This window comes from Notamacropus eugenii, chromosome 2 (assembly GCF_028372415.1).
Source record: "Notamacropus eugenii isolate mMacEug1 chromosome 2, mMacEug1.pri_v2, whole genome shotgun sequence".
In the NCBI taxonomy this organism is placed as follows: Eukaryota; Metazoa; Chordata; class Mammalia; order Diprotodontia; family Macropodidae; genus Notamacropus; species Notamacropus eugenii.
In genome coordinates this window covers 59,856,003-59,878,802 of record NC_092873.1, presented here as the reverse complement: position 1 = coordinate 59,878,802, position 22,800 = coordinate 59,856,003, and the positions used below count along the sequence as shown (strand labels likewise).

The 22,800-nt window shown below is 41.9% G+C and overlaps 1 protein-coding gene across 7 annotated transcripts in view; it reads right to left on the bottom strand.

Annotated features, from left to right (window-relative positions):
* Positions 1-22,800, bottom strand: part of GIGYF2 (GRB10 interacting GYF protein 2) — a 169,022-nt gene that overhangs the window by 5,158 nt on the left and 141,064 nt on the right. For all 7 annotated transcript variants that reach the window (XM_072640524.1, XM_072640519.1, XM_072640522.1 and 4 more), the window contains 6 exons: positions 19,034-19,156; positions 4,487-4,696; positions 4,167-4,369; positions 2,596-2,750; positions 2,017-2,183; positions 67-214 (listed from right to left, as the gene is read on the bottom strand). In XM_072640524.1, the coding sequence (XP_072496625.1) occupies positions 67-214; positions 2,017-2,183; positions 2,596-2,750; positions 4,167-4,369; positions 4,487-4,696; positions 19,034-19,156 (1,006 nt within the window). The remainder of the gene's footprint in view (positions 1-66; positions 215-2,016; positions 2,184-2,595; positions 2,751-4,166; positions 4,370-4,486; positions 4,697-19,033; positions 19,157-22,800) is intronic.

Genomic DNA, 22,800 nt, shown 5'->3' with positions numbered 1-22,800 from the left:
CCCATCCATTAATAGGCCCATATGACCCTTTTCTGATCTCTGGTCTGCCTCTAGCAAAAGACTCACCTAATAAACTGGGGTCCGCTCGGACCATCTTTTGCTTCTTCTTCTTCTTGCCACTCTGCACAGCCTCAAAGTTCGTTTGCTGGTTGTTGCTCTGGTTGGTCTGAAACACCGAGTGAAGTGTACTGTGATTCACGGCCCACACAGAGTCCTGCAAAAGGAGAAGATGCACCCAGGGTCACAACATGGCAAGAGCTCACACTTCACAAGGCAAGCTCAGCTGAGTGCTTGGTCACCCAAAGCTGCCATCAGCCTCAGCAGAAAGGGAGAGGTCAGGGGAGAGCTCCCGATGACCTGCCTCTTTGGGGGCTTTGGGTCTGCTCAGGGCCCCGACTTCAGTGGCAGATGTGCCCACAAAAGGTCTTTCTGCATTGGGGCAGGAGACCTCGGCTTCCTGTGCTTCCCTGACACAACTCTTCAACTGCTGATCTGTTGCTCTAAATATTGTTCTTGTCTGAGTTAATGTCTTCTCTCCCCAAGAAGACTATGTATCTAGAAGACCGAGACCATGCCTTTGTGTTCCCCTGTATATCCCATGAGATGCAATTCAGTGCTGAATAATAATAATTATTATAACACTAATGATGACAATAATACCTGATGTAAATCTAGCACTTACTACACACCAGGCGTCAGACTGAGCCCTTTCTAATGATTACATCTGATCCTGGGAGGGAGGTACTATTATTACCCCCACTTTACACATAAAGAAAGTGAGACAAGTAGAGGCAGAGTGGTTAGGCAGCATCACACAGTTACTGTCTGAGGCAGGATCTGAACTCCAGTCTTTCGTACTCTAGCCCTGGCTGTCTATCCACTGGGCCACCAAACTGTCAAGTAGAGCAAATATTCAATATATCCTTTGCCAATTTGATAGAAATGAGCACAAGGGTGAAAAAGAGAGATGATCAACTGGCTTTTCCCCAAAGACCAAGAAAAGCCTGAACTGCTCCTGCCTGCTCAGCTGAACATCACTTTGTTTCAAGCTCTCCCTACTTTGGAGAGATAACAAATATCTTCAGTGAAATCTCCCTCCTTTAATCCATTCCTCCCATCTTTCTAATAGAGATTTGGTCACGTTACTCCTCTGAGAAAAAAGCAAATGGTTGCTTATTAATTCAATTCAACAAACCCAAAGCGAGTTCCTGCGCTCCCAGAACTTATGACATAGAACAGACATGGATAAGTAAAATAAGGAGTAATTTCAAGAGTGAGACAATGCTGCCAATGAAGGTAAAGGGATGGTCGCTGGAATCAGGAAAGGCCTTCTGGGAAGGCATGTAGGTAGGAGTCAGTCTGGGGAAGACTTTCAACGCTACTCTCTCAAAAATTTTATAGTAGAGGTCACTGAAGGAATATTCATTTGACAGCTATATGGATAATGGGATCAGAGAAGAGAAACTCTGGCAGCAGAGAAAAATGCAGAAGCTTTTCTCTCAGTCTGGGCAAGCAGCAATGGAAACTTTAATTAATGCTGGGGTTGTGAGAGCGATGATGGAGAGGGAGAATCCAGAAGACCTGTTAACTGATAATGGGGGCTAGGAGGGTAGACAATAGCGACAGGTCAAAAAGGCTCAGAGGCCAGAAGTACTAGGATTCTCTGCAGACTTAAGTTCAGAACCTTCTGGCTGGTCCTCAAACTCCTCCAGAAGTTGGCGCCAGCCTGCTGGGTCATCCTTAGTCTAGATAATCCGACTACTTCCAAGCCCTTTAAGCTCCAACCCAAATGAAATTCTCAGCCCCCTGAGTACTCCTTTTCTAGGCCTCTATCCACACTATTCCCCTTGGCTAAAATGCCTTTCCTTCCCCTTTCTATCCCCTAAACACCACTCAGACACAAGAACCGACACACAACTAAGAGGACATGTCCTTTCCTCTTAGACTGGTCATACAGGATTCAACTTGGACATTACCAGAAAAGAGCCAACCCTAGGCAAATGTCAGGCTCCGTACCGGCTGCTGCTGTTGCCGCTGCTGGTTTGCTTTCTGTTTGGCACGGCGCTCAAGAAACTGCTTGGCAAACTCCTTGGCCTCAGAGGTGTCTCCTAAGTAGGCCCTGATGTAGTCATGTACCTCATAAGGGGATTCCACTTCCTTCAGAAAAGAAACAAATGTGGGAACTGCAACACAAAGAGAAAAAAGGACTGATGATGAGACTAGGGGCTGTGTGCAAGAGGAGGATGGATGCAAAGATGGACTTAAATAAAAATGTCTGGGGTAATTTAAAAAAAACCCAAAAACTCAGTGTTGTAACTGAAATGTTTAAAAGTGTATAAATTAGCAATATACTCAATTACAGAAATCCTAGCTATACCCTAAGGTAAAAGCCAGAGCTTTTGCTCACTTGGGCAAAAGACAGTCAGATTACCTTGGGTTTCAGGACACTCCATGGATTTTCTAGCATTTGTGTTGCTCATGCTCACACTACAAAGCAATGCTTTTCTTTTCCAAAGGAGGCATCGCTCGCCCCTCCCCCCATGGGGCACAACACCCCTTCCCTCCCTGGTTCCCGATGCCTCTGCTGCCCTTTACCGTCTAAGTTGTTGGCCGTGTTCAGCGCATGAAGCATCTGCTCACACCACTGGGTGAATCCATCCTGGGCCTTATTAACTCCCTGGAAGAGTTTCAGAAGCTTCTCTTCTTCCTCTACCTTCTTGTTTTGTCTGCTAGAAACACCTATGGACTTACTAAAGCAAAGCAAAGAGAAATGTGACATTACATTCCCAGAAAGAGACACTCCTAAGCCCATCACAAAGCTAAGACCACAAAAGGGGGCTGGTCTGGATGGAGGACTGTGGGGATGGGCTGAATTGAATGAGAGTTTCCTTAGGCTGGGTACCCAGAGGGGGCCCTCCTCACAAACAGCAGCCCTGAAGGCCTCAATTCTGAGGCAGCTCTTTGGCTAGTAGATTCAGATTTCTCAATGAGAAAGACTTCTAAATACAATTAGACTCAAATCAGTTCTTCACTCAGACACCATTTTAACTGGTACAAGACAAGTGAATAACACTGGCAAATATATTCACTTAATTCAGAAAGGCTATGTAACCCATATGCCTTGTAATGAAAGAAAAAGGAAAAAGGAGCCTGACACCAATGATAAACCATGACAAAGAACAGTGCTGGGGAAAAGTGAGCACAGACTTGTTCATCCTGGATGGATACATCCCTTGACATACATTTAGGGAACTTGTTACTTTCAAAGGTGAAACAGGATAGATGGAGAAGGAAGGAAGGAAGGAAGGGAGGGAATCCACAGATCTATATGGATATACACAGATATACACACACAAACACACAATGTAGCAGCAAAAATTTCAACAAATTACTTAATAAATTGGCCACAGATGAGTGGTGAAGTCTGGAGTTGGGAAGATCTGAATTTAAATCTGGTCTCAGACACATACTAGCTGTATGACCCTGGGCAAGTCACTTAAGCCCTACTTTACTCTGTTTCTCATCTATAAAATGGAGACACACTGGAGAAGGAAATGGCAAACCACTCCAGTATCTCTGCCAAGAAAACCTCACAGACAAATCTACGGAATCAGAGTTGAACATGACTGAATAAATGATAACAAACTTCATAATAAGAGAAATCAGTGTAGTGGATGCTGAGACTCATGCTGGAGAAGGCCTGGCTGCTGTTTCACAGTGGGCAGCACCTGGAGGACGTGCTTTGACCCAATCCAGCTGAGTCACAGGAGTGACAAGGTATGGTGCTATTTTTAGGTTTATATTTGTAAGGAAAACAAAGATTGCTAGTGTAATTGTCTGAAGCCCTGAATAAGTGAGTGAACCATGTTCAATGAGTTGAATCCCACCCTGACAAGTCATGTGGTGACCATGAATTTCTAACTCACTTGAAAAGTGGAAAGGGAAGTAATGTTCTGATAAAACCCACTGTGATGCAGTTAGATAACCAACAGCAGCCACTGAAGAACCTTCTCTGAAATCTACCATTAAAGACTTTTTTTTTCTGAGAGAATAGGCTAGACAAACTAATTTGCCATAAAGAAATAGGAATTCATGATTGGGATCACCAAGTAGAAGAAGGCAGAGCAGTCGTCATCATGAGGATGATGGACAAGGCCAGCACCTACCTGAGGTTGGAGTTACTTTTGTTCTTACTGGAATTCCTTGGCCCCATTTCTTTCACAGCATCATCCCAGAATCCCATGTTGGAGTTTTTGGTATCGGCGTTGCTCCAGATACTACTAACGAGATCTGATGCCCACTGGCTAGGTGGGCTAGTGTTTAGAGAGCCCCAGACAGAATTCCCGATGCTGGTGTGCAGGTTAGAGTGCTAGGGAGAAACAAGAACAAATGTGTTTGGAGATATGACAAGGGAAGAGAGAGATCCAGAAAGCAGATCAAATAGAACAGCCTTTTGTGGAGGGAGTGCTGAGGAAAGGGGGCTCACCGGGGGATTTCGGACCCTGTTGGGCTGCTGGTGCTGCTGCTGCTGCTGCTGCTTCTGCATCTGCCGGGCCTCCTCCTGCTGGATTTCTAACAAGGATTTAGCTGTGCCTGCAGGTTTACTGATATTGCCCCAACCAGACAGTTTCTGTTGCTGCTGCTGCTGTTGCTGCTGCTGCAGGGCTTTCATCAATTCCCGCTGCTGTCGCCTTTGCTGTTACAAACAGAAACAGGATTCCTCTGGAAATCTGGCTTCTAAGAGAGTGTTACCAACCCCCCCCCCCCCCTTCAAATCTTTACGTCAGGTCACTCTTTTATGGGTCTAAAATGGAATGTCACTTTATTTACTAGGAAAATACGTTCTCTGGACAGAAGTGGTCAAACAGGAAGATGAGTCTTTGCTTACAGTGCTCACTGAAGGGTTGACATCACAACTTCAACGACTACATTTTTAAACAGGTTTCCCTTTTATCACAGTTTATGCACATTTGTTACAATGGAAACTTTATGGTATGAAGGGCAGGAACTACCATTTTTACAGCACAACAAAGGCAACATCACACTACTTGGGTTTTACAGAGCATCAGTCACAATTCCAGGCAGACACCAGAAAGCAATTTCCAAAGTTGTGCATGAAAAACCAGAAAGTCAAAATCTTCCTAAAGGAGGGAAGTCCATTTCACTCATATTCTTCATGGAACATGCTTCTTCTGATGCTTGATCCATCGTCATTAAGATTTTGAAAACTGACATTTTGAGTTCTACTAATACTTATGTGACCATCAAGATTTAATTTGTTCTAACCCAGAATCACAGAACTGGAGACTTCTTGTCTAAGCCAAGCATAAATCTCCACTAGAAGGTCCCCAACGAGTGGCCACACAGTAGATAACACTGAGTCAAGGCACTTTCCAATTCTGGGGGCTGCCTCTGGGACATTTTCTAGCTTACTGAAGTCCTTCTTCAAGTATGGCACCAGCACTGAGCACAACACTTCAGCAGTGGTCTATAATTGGGGTAAATGACAGAGGGAGAATCACCCCTTACTTGTTCCATGGCAGTTCTAGATCACACCACTTTTTTGGGGCACCACTGCTGATTCATGCTAAGCTTGAAGTCTAAAGCCTCCGAATCTTTTCCAAGATGCTGTCTGATCATGCCTTCTTCATCCTATGTGAGGCTGATTATGTGAGTACAAAGTATAAAACTTTTATCTTTACTGAATTCTTCTTATATTATCAATGGCCATACCAGTAACCGAAATTCTCCAATCACTAAAAATTATTTCAATTTTTAAAAAAATTTGAGGTTCTACCTTATCCCCCAGATTGGCAAAGTTGAGAAAATGAAAAATGAAAATTGGTGGAGGGTCTGTGGTAGGATGGATGTGTGTTTGTCCTTTGATGCCAAAGAAGACCATGCTATCAGAGAAATGATGACATGACTTTCACTTGACTTTGTTTTGAGTGAGGGAGAGCCGTGCACGTCACCAGCCTCACCTCTCCTCCAGAGCCATCTGAATCCAGTGACCAGATATTCATTAGGATGACTAGAGATGACCCAGGATGAGGCAACTGGGGTTAAGTAACCTGCTCAAGGTCACACAGCTAGTGAGTGTTAAGTGTCTGAGGTGAGATTTGAACTCAGGTTCTCCTGACTCCTGCACTGATGCTCTATTCAATGCATCACCTAGCTGCCCTGGTAGGATGGGTACTGATCCAGGGTTGGTGGGCCTGTGAATTGCTCTAATTCACTGGATTGTGCACACCTTGAAGAGCCAGTGATTGAATACTCTTAGGCACCGACCTCAAGAGACAAAGGGAAAGACTTCATATGAATAAATTTTTTACAGCAGTATTTTGTTGTAGCAAAGAACTAATAAGAAGATGAGTTTCCATGAACAGGGGAATAGCTGAATGATGGTTGAAGACCATGCAATGTCACCTATATTCTAGCCTCTACCTTCTTCATGTAATGATTACTCTGAGCCTAACCATTCAATTAATTTTGATGCTGGAGATACAAAGGCAAAACGCAAACAGTCCTTACTCTCAGGGAGCTCACATACTGATGGGGGAGGCAATGTAAACAACTAGGTACAAATCAGATATAGACAGAATAAATGAGGAAGTAATCTCAGAAGAAAGATGCTAAGATTAAGAAGGACTAGGAAAGACTTTTTATAGAAGATGGGATTTTAGCTGAGACTTGAAGGAAGCCAGGAGGTAAAGAGGAAAGAGAATGTTCCAGGGATGGGAGACAGTGAAAAAGCTTGGAGTTGGGAGATGAAATAGCAAGAACTCCAGCCTCACTGGACAGCAGAGTAGACGAAAGAAAATAAGGTGTAAGAAGTCTAGAAAAGTAGGAAGAGGTCAAGTTAGGTAAGGCTTTGAAAGTTAAAAAGAGGACTTTTATTGATCCCAGAGGTGATAGGGGAACTTGGGGGTTGGAGGTGCTGGTAATGGTCAGGCCTATATTTTAAAAAGATCAGCTGATGGCTGCATGGTGAGGGTGAATGGACTATATAGCAGGAAGAGACTGGAGGGAAGAAGGCTATGATGACAGGCCTGGTGCAAAGTCATGAGGACCTGCACCACAAGGGTGGGATACTTTGTGAAAATCTAGGTTAAAATCTATCTGAAGCACTGATGTCCCAATTTAGTGACCATAGTCAAAAACAGACACAGGCTAGTTTGACACGACGGGTTGTTTTTTATCCTTGGTTTCCTTATCTCACCCAGGCTGGAAACGCAGCAGCCACTCAGGTTCGATCCCACTAATGATCAGCAGAGCACAGAAGCTCTGATCTACTCTGTTCCCAATCTGGGTCAGTTTACTTATCCCTAAACAGCCCAGATCCTCCCAAACACCCAATGAAGCTCTACTGCCTCAAAAAGGCCAATGATGAAGAAAATCAAAACCAAATAGGTATAAAGTCCCCTCCCTAGTCTAGAATTGCACAGAAATATTGCCTGAATCACATGAAAGATCCAAACTGAAACAAGATAAGGTAGAAGAACAGCAAAGAGCTCAAGTAGAAAAGTCCCATAGCAGGACTGAGGGTCAGAATAGTGCCAGCAACCAAAGACAACAGACCACTGCCCAGGACAGGGCCTATCTCAAGGTTTTTAATGAAACAAAGCCAGACCAGTGCACAGAAAAGTGCTGGCCTATAACCTACTCTCTCAACCAAGTATTCCATTCCCAAACAAGAGCCTAAGTAGCCTGACCTGAACCACAAGAGGAGATAAAGTCAGACCAGTGACTGCTGGGACCTTGCCCAAAGCCATAGCAGGAAAAAGAGCCAGGCAGCACCTGGGATCTTGTGAGAGGCCCACCAGCACAATCAACATTTTATTGGGGCCTGTCAAAGATACTACCAGGCACAAAGTAAACTTTAGGTTTAGGACTTTATAAGAACACAAAAGAAGGCACCAAAGCCAAATTCTAAGTTGAGTCACCAGGAAACTCAACCATAATCCAAGAATTCCTATAGAAGGAGGGGCCTAATCTTGGGCTAGGGAACCACATCCAAACAGGGTTGACCAAGAGTCAGACCCAAACACAAAACCTCAATTCAGAAACTAAGAGTGGAGATAGGAGTAACAAAAGACAATGTCCAATACAATGAAGAAATTCCTTGCACTGAAAGAAGCCCAAGAGGTAAACTCAAAAGAAAAGACTAACTCCACAAGTCCAAAGAGATGTTCACAGAAAAGATCCTGTCCACAAGAACTATAAGAGTACCTGGAAGAAATGAAACACGAAATACAAAATGCAATGTTAAAAAAAACAATAGCCAAGAAGTAAGAATGATAAGGAGAATTAATAGCTTAGAGGAGATGGTGGTAAATTTTACCCAAGAATTGAATTCCCTGAAAATGAGAATGAGACAAACAAAAGGTAATGAATCCAACAAACAAAATAATAAATACTAAAAACCACAAAAAATGATTGAAAAATAAAAACAGAAGAAAATACAAAGCAACTACTATAAAAAACAACATACCTGGAAAACAGGAGAAGTAATATAAGAATTAAACAACTGCTAGAAAATCTTGATTTTTTAAAAAATGAAATGTCCTGGAATGCTATGCCAAAAACCAGAGCTTTCAGGTGAAAGAACAAATATGGCAAGCAGCCCCAAAAAGAAAGTATTCAAATACCAAGGAGCTATACAGCCAGAAACACACATGACATGGCAGCTACCACTATTAAGGAGGGAGAGCTGGGAATATGATATTCCAAAAAAACAAAAGATAAAAGGTTTACAAGCAAGAGGCACCGAGGCAGCGTGTGTGTGTGTGTGTCTGTGTCACTCATACTCCTCATCTGTATGGGGATGATATAGTATCTGCTAACCAGGATTGTTCTAAGGACAAAGTAAGGTGATGTTTGCAAAGCACTCTACAAATTCCACAGTTTTATAGAAAGGTTATTTATTATTGTTTCATCATCAGCTTCCTCATCCTCATAGCTGCCACTGTCATCATCATTATCATCATCATCAGAACAATCTATCTGACAAAGCAGTATAATCAAATAAAAGAGATAATGGACTCAAGAAAAGAGAGGACTTCCAAGTACTCCTGATGAAAAAGGCTGAAACTGAGTAGAAACTATGAAATGCAAACACAAGAGGCAAAAAATAGTCAAAATATCTGATTAACTGCAAGGGACTGTATGATGATGAACCGCTTACATTCCAATATTAAGGTGGAGAATAAGCAACTGACTCCTCAGAACCCTTAAAATAAAGGTCACAGAGAAAGTTAAGACAGTCTGGTGGGTCTAACAGAGTTATACTCTATTTGATGGTCTTAGAAAAAGAAGGAAATGAAAGGGAAATTTTCTTGAGAAGGAAACCTGTTATCTCATGCGGTAGGGGTACACAATATAAAGAAAATGTAAACAAGAACAGAGAACATAGGGGAAATGAGTATTTCATGAACCTCACTTTCATATGAATCAGATAAAGGAAGACAGAGCATACACAAAGAATTTGTTATAGAAAAACATAACATTCAACAGGGAAATAGATAGAAAAGATGAAATAAAACAAAATTCAAAGTCACAGAGCGGAGTATTGGGGGAGAGAAAAAGGGGCACACTGAAGTTTAAAAAGAAACAAAGAGAAAAGGCAAACGAGGGTTGGGGGTTAGAGGGGGGAGAGAAACAGAAAGCTTCAATTATAGATCACTGGTGTCAAATAAGCACCTTTTTCTTTCACTACCTTCTTTGTAAAGAGTAGGGTGAGAGGCCAAGAAAAAGTACAAGAGAACAAGATGGAGGTAAACACAATTAAGACTCTTTATTATGAAAGCAAATGGGATGAATTCATCTATAAGACAGAAAAGGATAACAAAATGAATGAGAAAAAAAGGGAAAAATATGCTGTTGACAAGAAACACTTCAAAAATTCAAGTGGCAGGAGCAAAACCTAATATAGGTGAATTCAAATGAGAGAGAAACTATTCATGACTTCATAAAAGGATTCAGTGAAAAAGACATGATAAGAGGACATAAGTGGGGAAGCTATATTATGCTTTAAGACACCATAGATAACAAATCCATTTACCTATCCAGTCTTCTTACAACTTATTATCCTTCATGTTGTGATCCAGTGATACTGTTCTTGGACATGACACTCCATCTCGTGACTCTGACCACTTTTTGTTCCCTATTCTTGGAACTCTCTCTTCCCTGGATCTCTAACCCAGACTGCCTAGATGCCGAGATTCCCTGGTTGCCTTCAAGTCTCAGTCAAAAGCATATAACTATAAGCTCCTTGAGAATGGGGGTTGTCTTTTTGTTTTTCTTTGTATCTTCAAGTACTTCTTAGCAGAGTACCTGGCACATAGTAGGTGCTTAATAAGTCTAATTTTCTCTCATTAAAAAAAAAAACACCCAGCAAAACTCTAATAGTAGGAATTCCTAATGTACCCCCATTCGAACTTAAACATCTAACCAAAAGACACACTAGAAGTGATGGAACTGAGTAGAACATTAGAAAAGTTAGATATGATGGACCTCTAGAGATTATGAAATAGCAAGAGTTTAGACTGATATAAGATGAGCCTTGTACCTTTAATAACTGACAGTGCTTTACGGCACAAAAACCTCAAGTAGAAATATTAAATGTATACTTTACTGATAACAATGCAACAATAATTATGTTCAATAAAGGGCCTGTAAAAAAAGGATTAAAGTTGGAGATTAAATGTAATCTTAAAGGACTGGTATGTCAAAGAACAAATCAGAGAATGAAAAGAAAATCTCAAAGAAAGTAACAATGAGATAATACATGAACAGGTTGGAGATTATCTATCAATGAATTGCAAATGCAACAAAAAATTTTTAAAAATCCAATAGATAACAAAAACTCCCACAAAATTTAAAATCCGGAAAAACTGAAGAGATTAAAAAGATGTGAAGGGGGAAAAACTGGACTGAAAAATAAAAGAAGTGTTTTTAAAAAGAAAATGAGTAAAAAACATCTACTTTGGTGAGAGGAAAACCAAATTATATATGGCAAAACTGATAACTTACGTAAAATTAATATTTACAAAAATATAAAATACCCAGATTAACAGAACAAGAAATAGATGAAAACAATGGAATATTTAACATAAACTCTAGGAGGGAGTGATTACTTCCCTTCCTCTACCCCACAAAAAGCTTCCATCACTTCTATCTAAACAAGTTGGTTCTTCCACTTTTTTAACTATGAAATTATTATAAAGCAAGTTAAAAAGTTAATAGCTTCTGTGGCTCTAGAATACAGCTGAATAATTCAAGTACCCTTTCACTACTATATCGCGTCTATTTCCCAAACTCCACTGTATGTTCTTTTCTGCCAAGGTGGTCTGTAATATTCCCTAATGACAAAATCTCTTCCAATTCTTCTTTCATTGATCTTGACCCACAAGCTCTTCATCATGTTTCCCCACCCTCATTCCTGAATTTCTTGAAGAGAATACATTCTTAATCTGGAATGCTATCCCATCCCCATTTTTCCCTATCCTGTTTCTTTCGAATAAGGTGTACTCATCTAGAGTTGTACTGCTTTCCAGTCATGGACTTCATCCTAAGTGTCAGTGATATCTATGAAATCAAACTTGCCTCCCTGTATTTTGGCCCTCTGGCCCCTCTTGTTTAGTGCTAAATCTTTGGACATTTTTGCATAGATATGTGAGGCCACAGGCTTAACTACTGGTTCCTTTCATAGTTTTTGTCTCCTCTGAACTTGAGTGTTTTAACCATGATTCTTTCTTTGCAGCTACTCTATACTGTTTCTAGCTTGGTTAGTTGCTGTCTTTTGTTCTCAAAAGGACCAAAATTACATCACTATGCTGGAGTCAGAGTACAGTGTGTCCACTGTGGCTAATCAGACCAATAAAAGTTCAGAAGGTCCTATCACAGATTGGGCACAAATAGTCCATATGAACATTTAGAGGGGAGATGTCTCTAAATTTGCACAATTCAAGTTTTTTTTGAGCTGTCACAATTCTATTTTGTTCAAAACCTTTGATGCGGGCATGCCAAGCTATGCAATCAATTCCAAAGTTCTTGAGAGAGACTCAGAGAGTGTCCTTGTACTGCTTCTTCTGACTATGATGTGAGTACCTGCCTTGTACATGGCCGGACCGTCAAGAGTTGTGTTCTCTGCAGTAGAGTTTGAATACTTGGCAGTTCAGCTTGAGTGAGGACCTCAGTGTCCAGTACGATATCCCGTCAGGTGATCTTCAGAATCTTCTTAAGACATTTCAAATGGAAGCGATTCTATTTCCTGGTACAGCACTAGTAGACTGTACAAGTTTCACAGGCACACAACAATGAAGCTAACACAATGGCTCTGTAGACCTTCAGTTTGGCTGACAGCCTAATAACTCTTCTCTCTCACGGTTTTGTATGATGCTTCCCAAACAATGAGCTACCTCTACCAATGTGTGTATCAACCCCATCATCTATGTGGACGTTACTGGAAAATATACTGCCAAGGTAACTGGCAGAACTTGTCCACAGTATTCTAAATTTCTTCACATGCTGTAATCGATGGCACCACATATAGATGGCGTGGTGTTAGCTGGTGGAACACCTGTGCTTTTTTGGTGCTGTTAAGCCAAAATTAGCACAAGTGGCACAGAAGTGATCCATAATCTGTTGCACCTCAGCCTCAAAGGCTGCACTGAAAACACAATGATCTGTAAATAAAAAAATCATGTGCCAACTCTCCCTCCACAAGTCTTGACTTGTAGCCTTTTCAAGTTAAATAATTTACCATCAGTGTGGCAGCTGACCTTGATGCCATTTTTGTCCTCATTGAAGGTATCTGACAACATGGCTAAAAATGACTTGCATGGGAGCAAGTCCACAGCCTCACTGCATTCCACTGGTGACTGGCAAAGTATGAGAACACTGTCCATCTAGAACCCAGGAAAGCATACCATCATGAAAGTGATGTACAACACTGATGAACTTCACCAGGCAACAAAATTTTGTTTTAATTTTCCACAAGCCCTCACAACTAGCAGTATCTAAGGCCCTGGTCAGATCCATAAACATTGTATACAGACCTCTGTTTTGCTTCTGACATTTCTCCTGGAGTTGTTGGGCAGCAAACACTGTATTGACTGTTCCTCAGCCCTCTCTGAAATCACAGTGATTTAGCAGATGACCATCTTCCAGATGAAGGATCAGTCTATTAATATTAAGGAGGACTCTGGCAAGAATCTTGCCAGCAATGACTACTAGAGACACAATCCTCGCTTTGTTGTCACAGGACAATCAATTTTCTTTACTTTTATACTAATGGAAAACGGAGGAATGCTTAAAAATCCTGGAGGATGACCTCCTCTTGTCCGACAACCTCGAAGATTTCAGTTCAGTGGACTACCTCACCTTGTAAATCTCAGCTGGGATAAAATAAGCACTAGGTCCTTTGCCACACGAGTAAAGCCTAATGCCTTTTCAGTTGGAAATTTGGTTAGAAAGGGAGTGATTTCAACCTGAGATATACAGTCAGTGGTTTTGCCAGTAATTGACGAATGTCTGTTCAGAACATAAGTGTTCAGCCCATCTCTCCAGGATCATGTCCTTATCACTAATCAGTGTGGCACAATCAGCACTGAGCAGGTGAAATGCATCTACGGCCCATAAATAGCCTTCAAGGCATCATAAAAGCTCTTTGATTATTACCACTAGCATAAAACCAAATTTCATTTGCCTTCTTCCTGAGCCAAGAATCCTGCATCTCTCTAAGCTTCATTTGTACTTTACCTTTGATGGTTGTCTTCTCAGAGATAGATGAACTGTCCTGCTGATAAACCCTGTGGAGTTCATTCTTCATTGAGCAGCTTCTGAATTTCCCCATCATTTTCATCAAACCAATCTTGATGTTTGTGAGTCTTCTGGCCTGAATGAGTAAATGGCCTGAATGAGTAAATGTGGTGCCAAACACCAAATCTCTGAAAGCTGCCCACTCCTTTTCAACTCCACTGTTGTCAACTTTGTGTTGGCTCAGCCTTCCCCTCCAAGTTAGCAACAAACTATTCCCCCTTGGAGAAGCTGACATTAAGTCTTCCAGTAGTTGTCTTGCTTGGGGCCACTGCTTTTGTTGAATGTAAATATTTAGCATGGAGTGGTTAAGTCCATGATTAGTCCCATACTGTGTGCCACACATTGCCTTCATCACTCATACTCTCTTCTCCTTACAATGACATAGTCTAGTTAATGCCAATGTTTGCTACAAAGGTGCAACCAATGAAGTTTTATTGCATTTAGGTAAACAGATGTCAGTTTGGGTGATGAAAACGTCATGAGATACGCAAATCTTCAAAAGTAAGTGGCCAATGCTGTTGCTGTTTCCAACTCCATTCCTCCCAAGGACTCCCAACCAGGTCCAGTAGTCTGTGAGTACTCTTGTATTGAAGTCACTCAGAATTATAAGCTTGTCTTCTTTTGGTACATTGTTGATGAGGGTCTTCCAGTCTTCATAAAACTTTTCTTGGACCTCAATGGAGTTGGTCATGGTAGGACTACAGGCACTTATGATGATGTCATGGCTCTTTCCTTTAAGGGGCAATCACACTGCCATAAGGCCATCATTCACTCCTTTTGGGAGGCATACAAGCTTGTTGAGTAGATTAATTTCAATTGCAAAACCTACACCAGCCTCACAGTGCTCCCATTTACTGAAGCCAGTCCAGAAAATCACGTACCCAGCTCTGACTCTGGTAAGCTGGTCTTCATTTGCCAACCTTGTTTCACTCAGGGTTGCTATTTGGATGAGCTCTCTAGCAACAGTTCGACTGGATTTCATGTTGTCCATAACTGTGTGCACATTCTATGTACCTGATGGTGAGTGGGATCATGTTTGCAGAAGTTTTTGTACATTTTTTGTGTTTCCAACGAAGGGGGACCTCTGCCTGTCATGGTAGGCAGGAAACGGTTAGGTGAAGCAGACAATTTTTAGGGCATCTTTTCTGGCCATTTCCTCTCACTAAAAAGGCTGCTCAGACATGCAGGGAGCTGTCGAACCCCAGTGTTGCTTCAGGAAAGTGAAAAGACAACTATTACCTGGGTGTTATGCAGGGTTGTGATGATAGCTCCCAGTATATCCTCACTTGATGCTTCATCACTTGTCTGTTGCCACAGGACTTTGAGAGAGATAAAAATGGTAAAATGGTATGGGTGGTATTTTTTGATTTACACATAAATGGGATTTAAGTGAGACAGAGTTCGGCCTCAATCTCTCTTCCAGAGTCATCAAAGTTCAGTGGTGAGACAAAATCCAGATGACTGGTGATGGCTCAGGATGCAATGGATGACCTTCATGTCATCCAAGAGCTAGGCATGGCAGAGTAAGAGAAAAGAGAATGTCACAATGCACTAAAATGTGAGTGCCATAGCTGTGAAGGGAAGGGTTGATGCAAAGGAAAGGCTTTTTCATTGACAGGAGACTTGCCTTGGAACCAGAAGACCCTGGATACAGTTGTTTGACTTCTCTGTGACCCAAGTCATTCTCTAGATCATGTTAGAGATGGGACCATAGTCTGCTTGGGTGATGGGGTCTCCATATGGAGAGGTCTCATTTCCTGCCCCCCATGAGTATGGTCCATATTCAATAAGCATAAACAGGTCCTCAAAAGTACTTCTCCCCTCTTGGAGTGCCCCTGGGGAGCCCAAGATAAAAGACGTCTGAAATGATCACTCCACCTTAACCAACATCTCCAGAACAATTCCTGGTGCACCATTGGCAAGCCCAGCCCCTTCTAGAGGAAAGAGTTTAGCTGTTCTCAGGACCCCAAGTTGGATCTCTGTATACTTTTTCTCATGGAAGTAATATGAATTATGCTAGGTTCTATAATGCCACCCTGGAGGTAAAATGAACTTGTGGGTTAGCCAGAAACTCTAATGACACTAGTTTAAAGGGAAAAGTCTCTCAAGGTCCAAAGGGCCAAATGCCAAGTGCACTTGAGGAACATGACCAGCCTAGAAGAGCCCTCTGGTACCCAGATTATACATTAATAGTGCATAAAACAGCCCGGGGGACTATGTGCATGCCACAACACACCTGGATGTATATATATGCTGTAAATCTAAATGACATTAAACTACAACCAATCAAGGAGATGTTTTGAAATTATGTACTGCTGGGGGGCGGAGCCAAGATGGCGGAGTAGAAACACACAAATATGCTAGCTCTGAACCCACAGCCCATGAAATATCTGTACAAAAGAGCTGCCAATAAATTCGGGAGCAGGAGAAGCCACAGAACAGTGGAGCGGACGTGATTTCTGTTCCAGAGAGCCTGAAAACCTCTCGCAAAAGGTTCTTCGCGCTGCGGACGCAAAGCTGATCCCAGCCCTGCGTTGCCCGCCCAGCGCCGAGAGGAGCAGATCCGAGCAGGCTTCAGGGACAGAATCTCCAGCAGCTGCACGGGTCCCTCCACCCACAGGTGACAAGGGTCAGTGAGAGGCTCTCTTCGGTGGGTCAAGAGGGGAGTGGGGAGCCCCCATGATTCAGGCCCCCTCGGGAGGCACCAATGGAGGTGGGAGCAGACCAGGGCTCCCCAAGCAGGCAGGAGCCAGGATCCATTGTTGAAGCTCTCTGCATAAACCCCCTGAGGGAACTGAAGCTGTGAGGTGGCCCTGCCCCCACCTGGGCAGCTGAACTTGATCTCACACTGAATAGCAGCCCGGCCCCGCCCAAAGCCCTGAGGCTGGGAAGCAGCATTTGAGTCTCAGACCCCAAGCGCTGGCTGGGAGGATCCGGAGGAGAGGTGGATGTGAGAAGAATATTCAGAGGTCAAGTCATTGGCGGGGAAAATGCCCAGAAAAGGGAAAAAAACCAAGACTATAGAGGGTTACTTTCTTGGTGAACAGGTTTCTCCTCCCTTCCTTTCTGATGAGGAAGAGCGGTGTTCACCATCAGGGAAAGACACGGAAGTCAGGGCTTCTGCATCACAGCCCACTCAATGGGCTCAGACCATGGAAAAGCTCAAAAAGGGCTCAGAAAATTTTGAAAATTATGTTAGAGGACTGGAGGAAAAACTGGTAAGAGCAATTAAAGACATGCAAGCAAAGTATGAACAGCAGATCAGCACCCTGCTAAAGGAGACCCAAAAAAATGCTGAAGAAAATAACACCTTGAAAAATAGGCTAACTCAACTGGCAAAGGAGGTTCAAGAAGCCAATGAGGAGAAGAATGCTTTCAAAAGCAGAATTAGCCAAATGGAAAAGGAGATTCAAAAGTTCACTGAAGAAAATAGTTCTTTCAAAATTAGAATGGAACAGATGGAGGCTAATGACTTTATGAGAAACCAAGAAATCACAAAACAAAACCAAAAGAATGAAAAAATGGAAGAGAATGTGAAATATCTCATTGGAAAAACAACTGACCTGGAAAATAGATCCAGGAGAGACAATTTAAAAATTATGGGACTACCTGAAAGCCATGATCAAAAAAAGAGCCTAGACATCATCTTTCATGAAATTATCAAGGAAAACTGCCCTAATATTCTAGAACCAGAGGGCAAAATAAATATTTAAAGAATCCACCGATCACCACCTGAAAAAGATCCAAAAAGAGAAACTCCTAGGAACATTGTGGCCAAATTCCAGAGTTCCCAGGTCAAGGAGAAAATATTGCAAGCAGTTAGAAAGAAACAATTCAAGTATTGTGGAAGTACAATCAGGATAACATAAGATCTAGCAGCTTCTACATTAAGGGATCGAAGGGCATGGAATATGATATCCCAGAAGTCAAAGGAACTAGGACTAAAACCAAGAATCACCTACCCAGCAAAACTGAGTATAATACTTCAGGGAAAAAATGGTTTTTCAATGAGGACTTTCAAGCATTCCTGATGAAAAGACCAGAGCTAAAAAGAAAATCTGACTTTCAAACACAAGAATGAAGAGAAGCATGAAAAGGTTAATAGCAAAGAGAAGTCATAAGGGACTTATAAAAGTTGAACTGTTTACATTCCTACATGGAAAGACAATATTAGTAACTCTTGAAACTATTCAGTATCTGGGTACTGGGTGGGATTACACACACACACATGCACACGCACACACATATAGAGACAGAGTGCGCAGAGTGAATTGAATAGGATGGGATCATATCTTAAAAAAAAAAAAATGAAATCAAGCAGTGAGAGAGAAATATATGGGAGGAGAAAGGGAGAAATGGAATGGGGCAAATTATCTCTCATAAAAGAGGCAAGCAAAAGACTTTTTTAGTTTGGGGAAAAAGAGGGGAGGTGAGAGAAAAACATGAAGTTTACTCTCATCACATTCCACTGGAGGAAGGAATAAAATGCACACTCATTTTGGTATGAAAACCTATCTTACAATACAGGAAAATGGGGGATAAGGGGGTAAGCAGGGTGGGGGGGATGATGGAAGGGAGGGCATGGGGAGGAGGGTGCAATTTGAGGTCGACACACACGGGGAGGGACAGGATCAAAAGAGAGAATAAAAGTAACTGGGGGCAGGATAGGATGGAGGGAAATATAGTTAGTCTTATACAACACGACTATTATGGAAGTCATTTGCAAAACTATACAGATGTGGCCTATATTGAATTGCTTGCCTTCCAAAGGGAAGGGGTGGGGAGGGAGGGAAGAAAAGAAGTTGGAACTCAAAGTTTTAGGAACAACTGTCGAGTACTGTTCTTGCCGCTAGGAAATAAGAAATACAGGTAAAGGGGTACAGAAAGTTATTTGGCCCAACAGGACAGAGGAAAGGATGGAGACAAGGGCAGAGAGGAATGATGGAGGAGAGAGCGGAGTGGTGATGGGGGCAATTGGAATGCTCGGTGTTTTGGGGTGGGGGGAGGTATCAAGGGGGGAGAAAATTTGGAGCCCAAAATTCTGTGAAAATGAATGTTGAAAGTTAAATTTAAAAAAAAAAATTATGTACCACTTTAAGCCCCCCCAGATTCTGTGCTGCAACAACTAGGACAATCGTAGTCTTTAAGGCTTGGCCAGAATATGGCACAGAACCTGGCTGACCAATGAGCACTTTCCATTTGGAGGACTTACCTCTTCTCGAACCTGCCTCTCTCTTTCTTCTTCTAGCTTTTGGATTTCTGCTAACGATAGTGTTGTCTGAGACTGACAGGCCCCAGAATTTGACTGTTGGCCCCATGTGGAAGAAGACGGAAGCTGAGCAAAAATAAAATGACACCATATAAGACATCAAGGCTTAAAACATTCAACACAAGCAATTTGCTGTATCTACCTTATGCCCTCCACTGATTTAAAAGAGCATCAGAACTGGCAGTCCAACTTCTCATGTTGTCCCCCAGCCTCTCCTTCCACCTCAAAGTGGTGAAGAGCTCACTATATCACAAAGAAATCTACTTCATTTTTTTAAGGCATTCTAATCATCAGAAATTTTTCTTATTCTTAGTTAAAATTTTAATGTAATTGAACTGTCCTCTAAAGCCTCTTTGACGGGACAGTTTCTACTATCTGAACACAACATTCTCACATTCTTCAAGTGACCAGCTCCTAAAATTCTTCTTCACATAATTTCTAGTTTCTCTTGCCATGATGAGTGCCATCCTATGAAACACAGCCCAATTTACTACATAATCTTCCAGAGGTACAGAACACCATAGGGCTAATGTCTCCCTTTGTCTGGACTTCATCCCTAGTAAGATTGAAATGGAGACTTTTTTTTTTGGTCATCATTTTTCAATCCATAATCAGAGCTCATCAGCCATTTTAGACATAAAATGCTAGAAATCCTGTCAAGCCAAGTCTCCTCTGTATTGGAGTGATAGAGGTTGTTTTTTAAACTTAAGTACAGGACTTTGCTTTTTTCATTAACAAATTACAATTTTAGGTCTTTTGGCTCTTTATGTTATTCCATATTATTTCTATCCTGGCTTTGTGTCGTCTCCAGTTTTCACAAGCAGTATGCCTCTATCCAAATCACTGAAAGATGCTTTTAAAGACAGAGCACAGAGCTAAGAGCCCCAAAAGGAAGGCCACTGGGATCACAGAAGGAAAGGGACCTTAGTGATCATCTAATCCAGCTCCTCCCCAGCTACCCCTGAATTTACAGATGCTATTTATGAACTGGGCCTAGAGAGGAGAAATGATTTGGTCAGAGTCATGCCTTTATGTAAAAATCAAACCACCCTCCTGGGGTCTTAGCAGCCTGCTTCTCCTCTAAATCTACCTAGCTGCATGATCATCCAGCCCCTATTTCTTGATTGTTCCAAAATGGCATTTATCCAATGTCTTCCTATGGTTTGTGCACTTCCATGATCTGCCCAATGTAAACTCTATTGGCCTGATTTATTCTTAAAGAAAGGCTAAAGGATCTGCGTGGTCACTGTCTCCTTTTTAAGTTTTCATAAACTACACAGTGTTGCCAATCACATAGGTCAAGCTCTATAGATGTACAGATCTGACCTCATTTTTTAAAGTTGCTGGATGGTTTCCATTGTGTGGCTCTCCTTCCTCATCTATCTTGGATAGGTTCCAAGTCCTTCAAGCCTATAAATCTACCCATTTAATTGAAGATGATTTTACTTGATGGAAAAGACAGAAGAAGAGGGATAATGTTGCTATGCTGTTGCTCACTTTCCATCCTGACACCAGGTGCCCAAAGCAGACTGTTTGACTGAAGACAAATCTGACACTTAATAATCCATCTACCTGCTGGTGATGGCACACTGAGTCACTTATTTGTGCCCCACAAAGCAGTGATGCACCAAGCATTTCCAACTGGTGTAAAATTATGGGCTGCTCAGGCAGCTGACACTGTCAAGTCTCTTTTGGGCAACACTTCTCTCCCACAGTCCTGACAAGAAAAGGACCCCAGAGGATAGAAGCTTCCTCAGGGCAGGAAATATGTCCATTTAGGCTTGGTACCCCAGAGTACAGCAGAGTAGCAGACTCTTAATAAATACTTATTGATTGCTAGATTTTCAATGAGGTTGAAATTTTGAATAAGAAGCAATGAGATGTGTATTGAGAGCTGCACACTGATTGCAATGGTTCCTTCTGCCTGGATCTTTTATCCACTATTCCCATATTAAAATGATATATATATCCATGTGAACACTTACTCTCTGATCTTAACCTCAACAATCTAACTATTTACTTTTAATCCTGTCTTTCCCTAACAAGAACAAAACATTCTACTGAGAAGTCAATGCTAGGTGTGATTCTTCAAAGCAGAAAAAAGTAATAAGATGACAAACATGTAGAATTATGTTCTGCCAACATCCTGTGAGGCAGCTGTGAGCACATTTACAGATAAGGAAAATGAGGCTCACTAAATAGTAGGAAGAGCAGCGCACACTGACATGCTGTCTTGTTGCATGCACAACAGTTCCAAAATAACTCAATTTAGCAGCTAAAACATTATGATACACATTTTAAAGGTGAGACAACGCAGGGACAAATAAGTTCAGTGACTTTCTTATGGTTACACAACTGGGAACTCAGAATCTGGGACTGGAAGCAGGGCCTGCACACTCCCAGGAGAGTACTTTTCCTACTATACCATGATGCTACTACATGAAGCAGTCAATCATGCACTTTTGCTAATTTTCTTTTCAAAAGCTGCACGGTGTGGGAAGGGGTGCAGAAGGGAAAAACATGAGTAAAGCTGGCCATCGCCAACAAAGCACAACTGCACTTCATTGCACTTTTCCTCATCAGAAAAAAGGATGGTGGGAGTCAACTCCAGGGCCTGCAGCAAACTTGCTCTCACTCTCTTATACTTTTCAAGTCTGTACATGTACAACTGGCCTCACATTCTTTTCAAAACACATCCTTTTGTTCAGAGCCTTCAAACTCCTCCACTGATTTCTCACATAATTCAATTGCTTCCTTTCCTTTTCCTTATCCATAAAATGACACACACCACCTTATGATGGATAAAAATTTTTTTTTAAAAGATACTTTGGCTTCAAAATGTTGGAGAAGATGTGGGAGAGTTAGAACACTAACTCATTGTTGGTAGGGTTATGAGTTGATCCAACTATTCTGGAGAGCAATTCCAAACTATGCCCAAAGGGTTACAAAAATGTGCATATACCCTTTGACCCAGCAATACTGCTTCTAGGGCTGTATCCCAAAGTGATCATGTATGGAAAAAGGACCTACATGTACAAAAATATTTATAAGATATTTTGGCTTCTTTAGAAGAAAGCAACTTTTCCTTCAAAGGGGCCCCAATTCTCCTTCCTTCCCCTGGAGAGCTCATCTTAATCACCTCAATTCCCACCACTCTAGCGACCAATCAATCTCCATGTCTGCTAGACGCCAACCACAGAAAATCCATTCATCAGTCTCAGCACCTTTCCTTCTAAATCTATGGTACAGTCATTCTCTTTGTCAACCCACGGTAGAGAAAGCCTTTCATCTTGACCCTTTCCTTCGCCCCTATATATCCAATAGCATTATCTTCTGCTGCAATTCTTTCCTTTTCATTCTCAGTGCCACAAGCCTTCATCAGGTCACCACCATAAGATCAGTGGAAGTCTAACTATTCTCACTGGCACATCTAACCCTTTTCCAAACCATCATGGGCATTGGTTGCTGTCCTTAATTTTTGAAGAGGACCAAAATGACATCACCATGAAAAAGTTAAGTTTCAGTGTGTCTGACTGTGGCTGACCAGACCAATACAAGCTTGGAGTGCTCTACCACAGATTGGGTGCAGATAGTCCCTGTGAATATTTGGGGTGAATACTCCAAATTTGCACATCCTACATTTCTTTTGAGCTGTCTCAATTCTGCTTTGCTCATAGAGCAGCACAGCACCCTTTCTGATGTGGGCACAT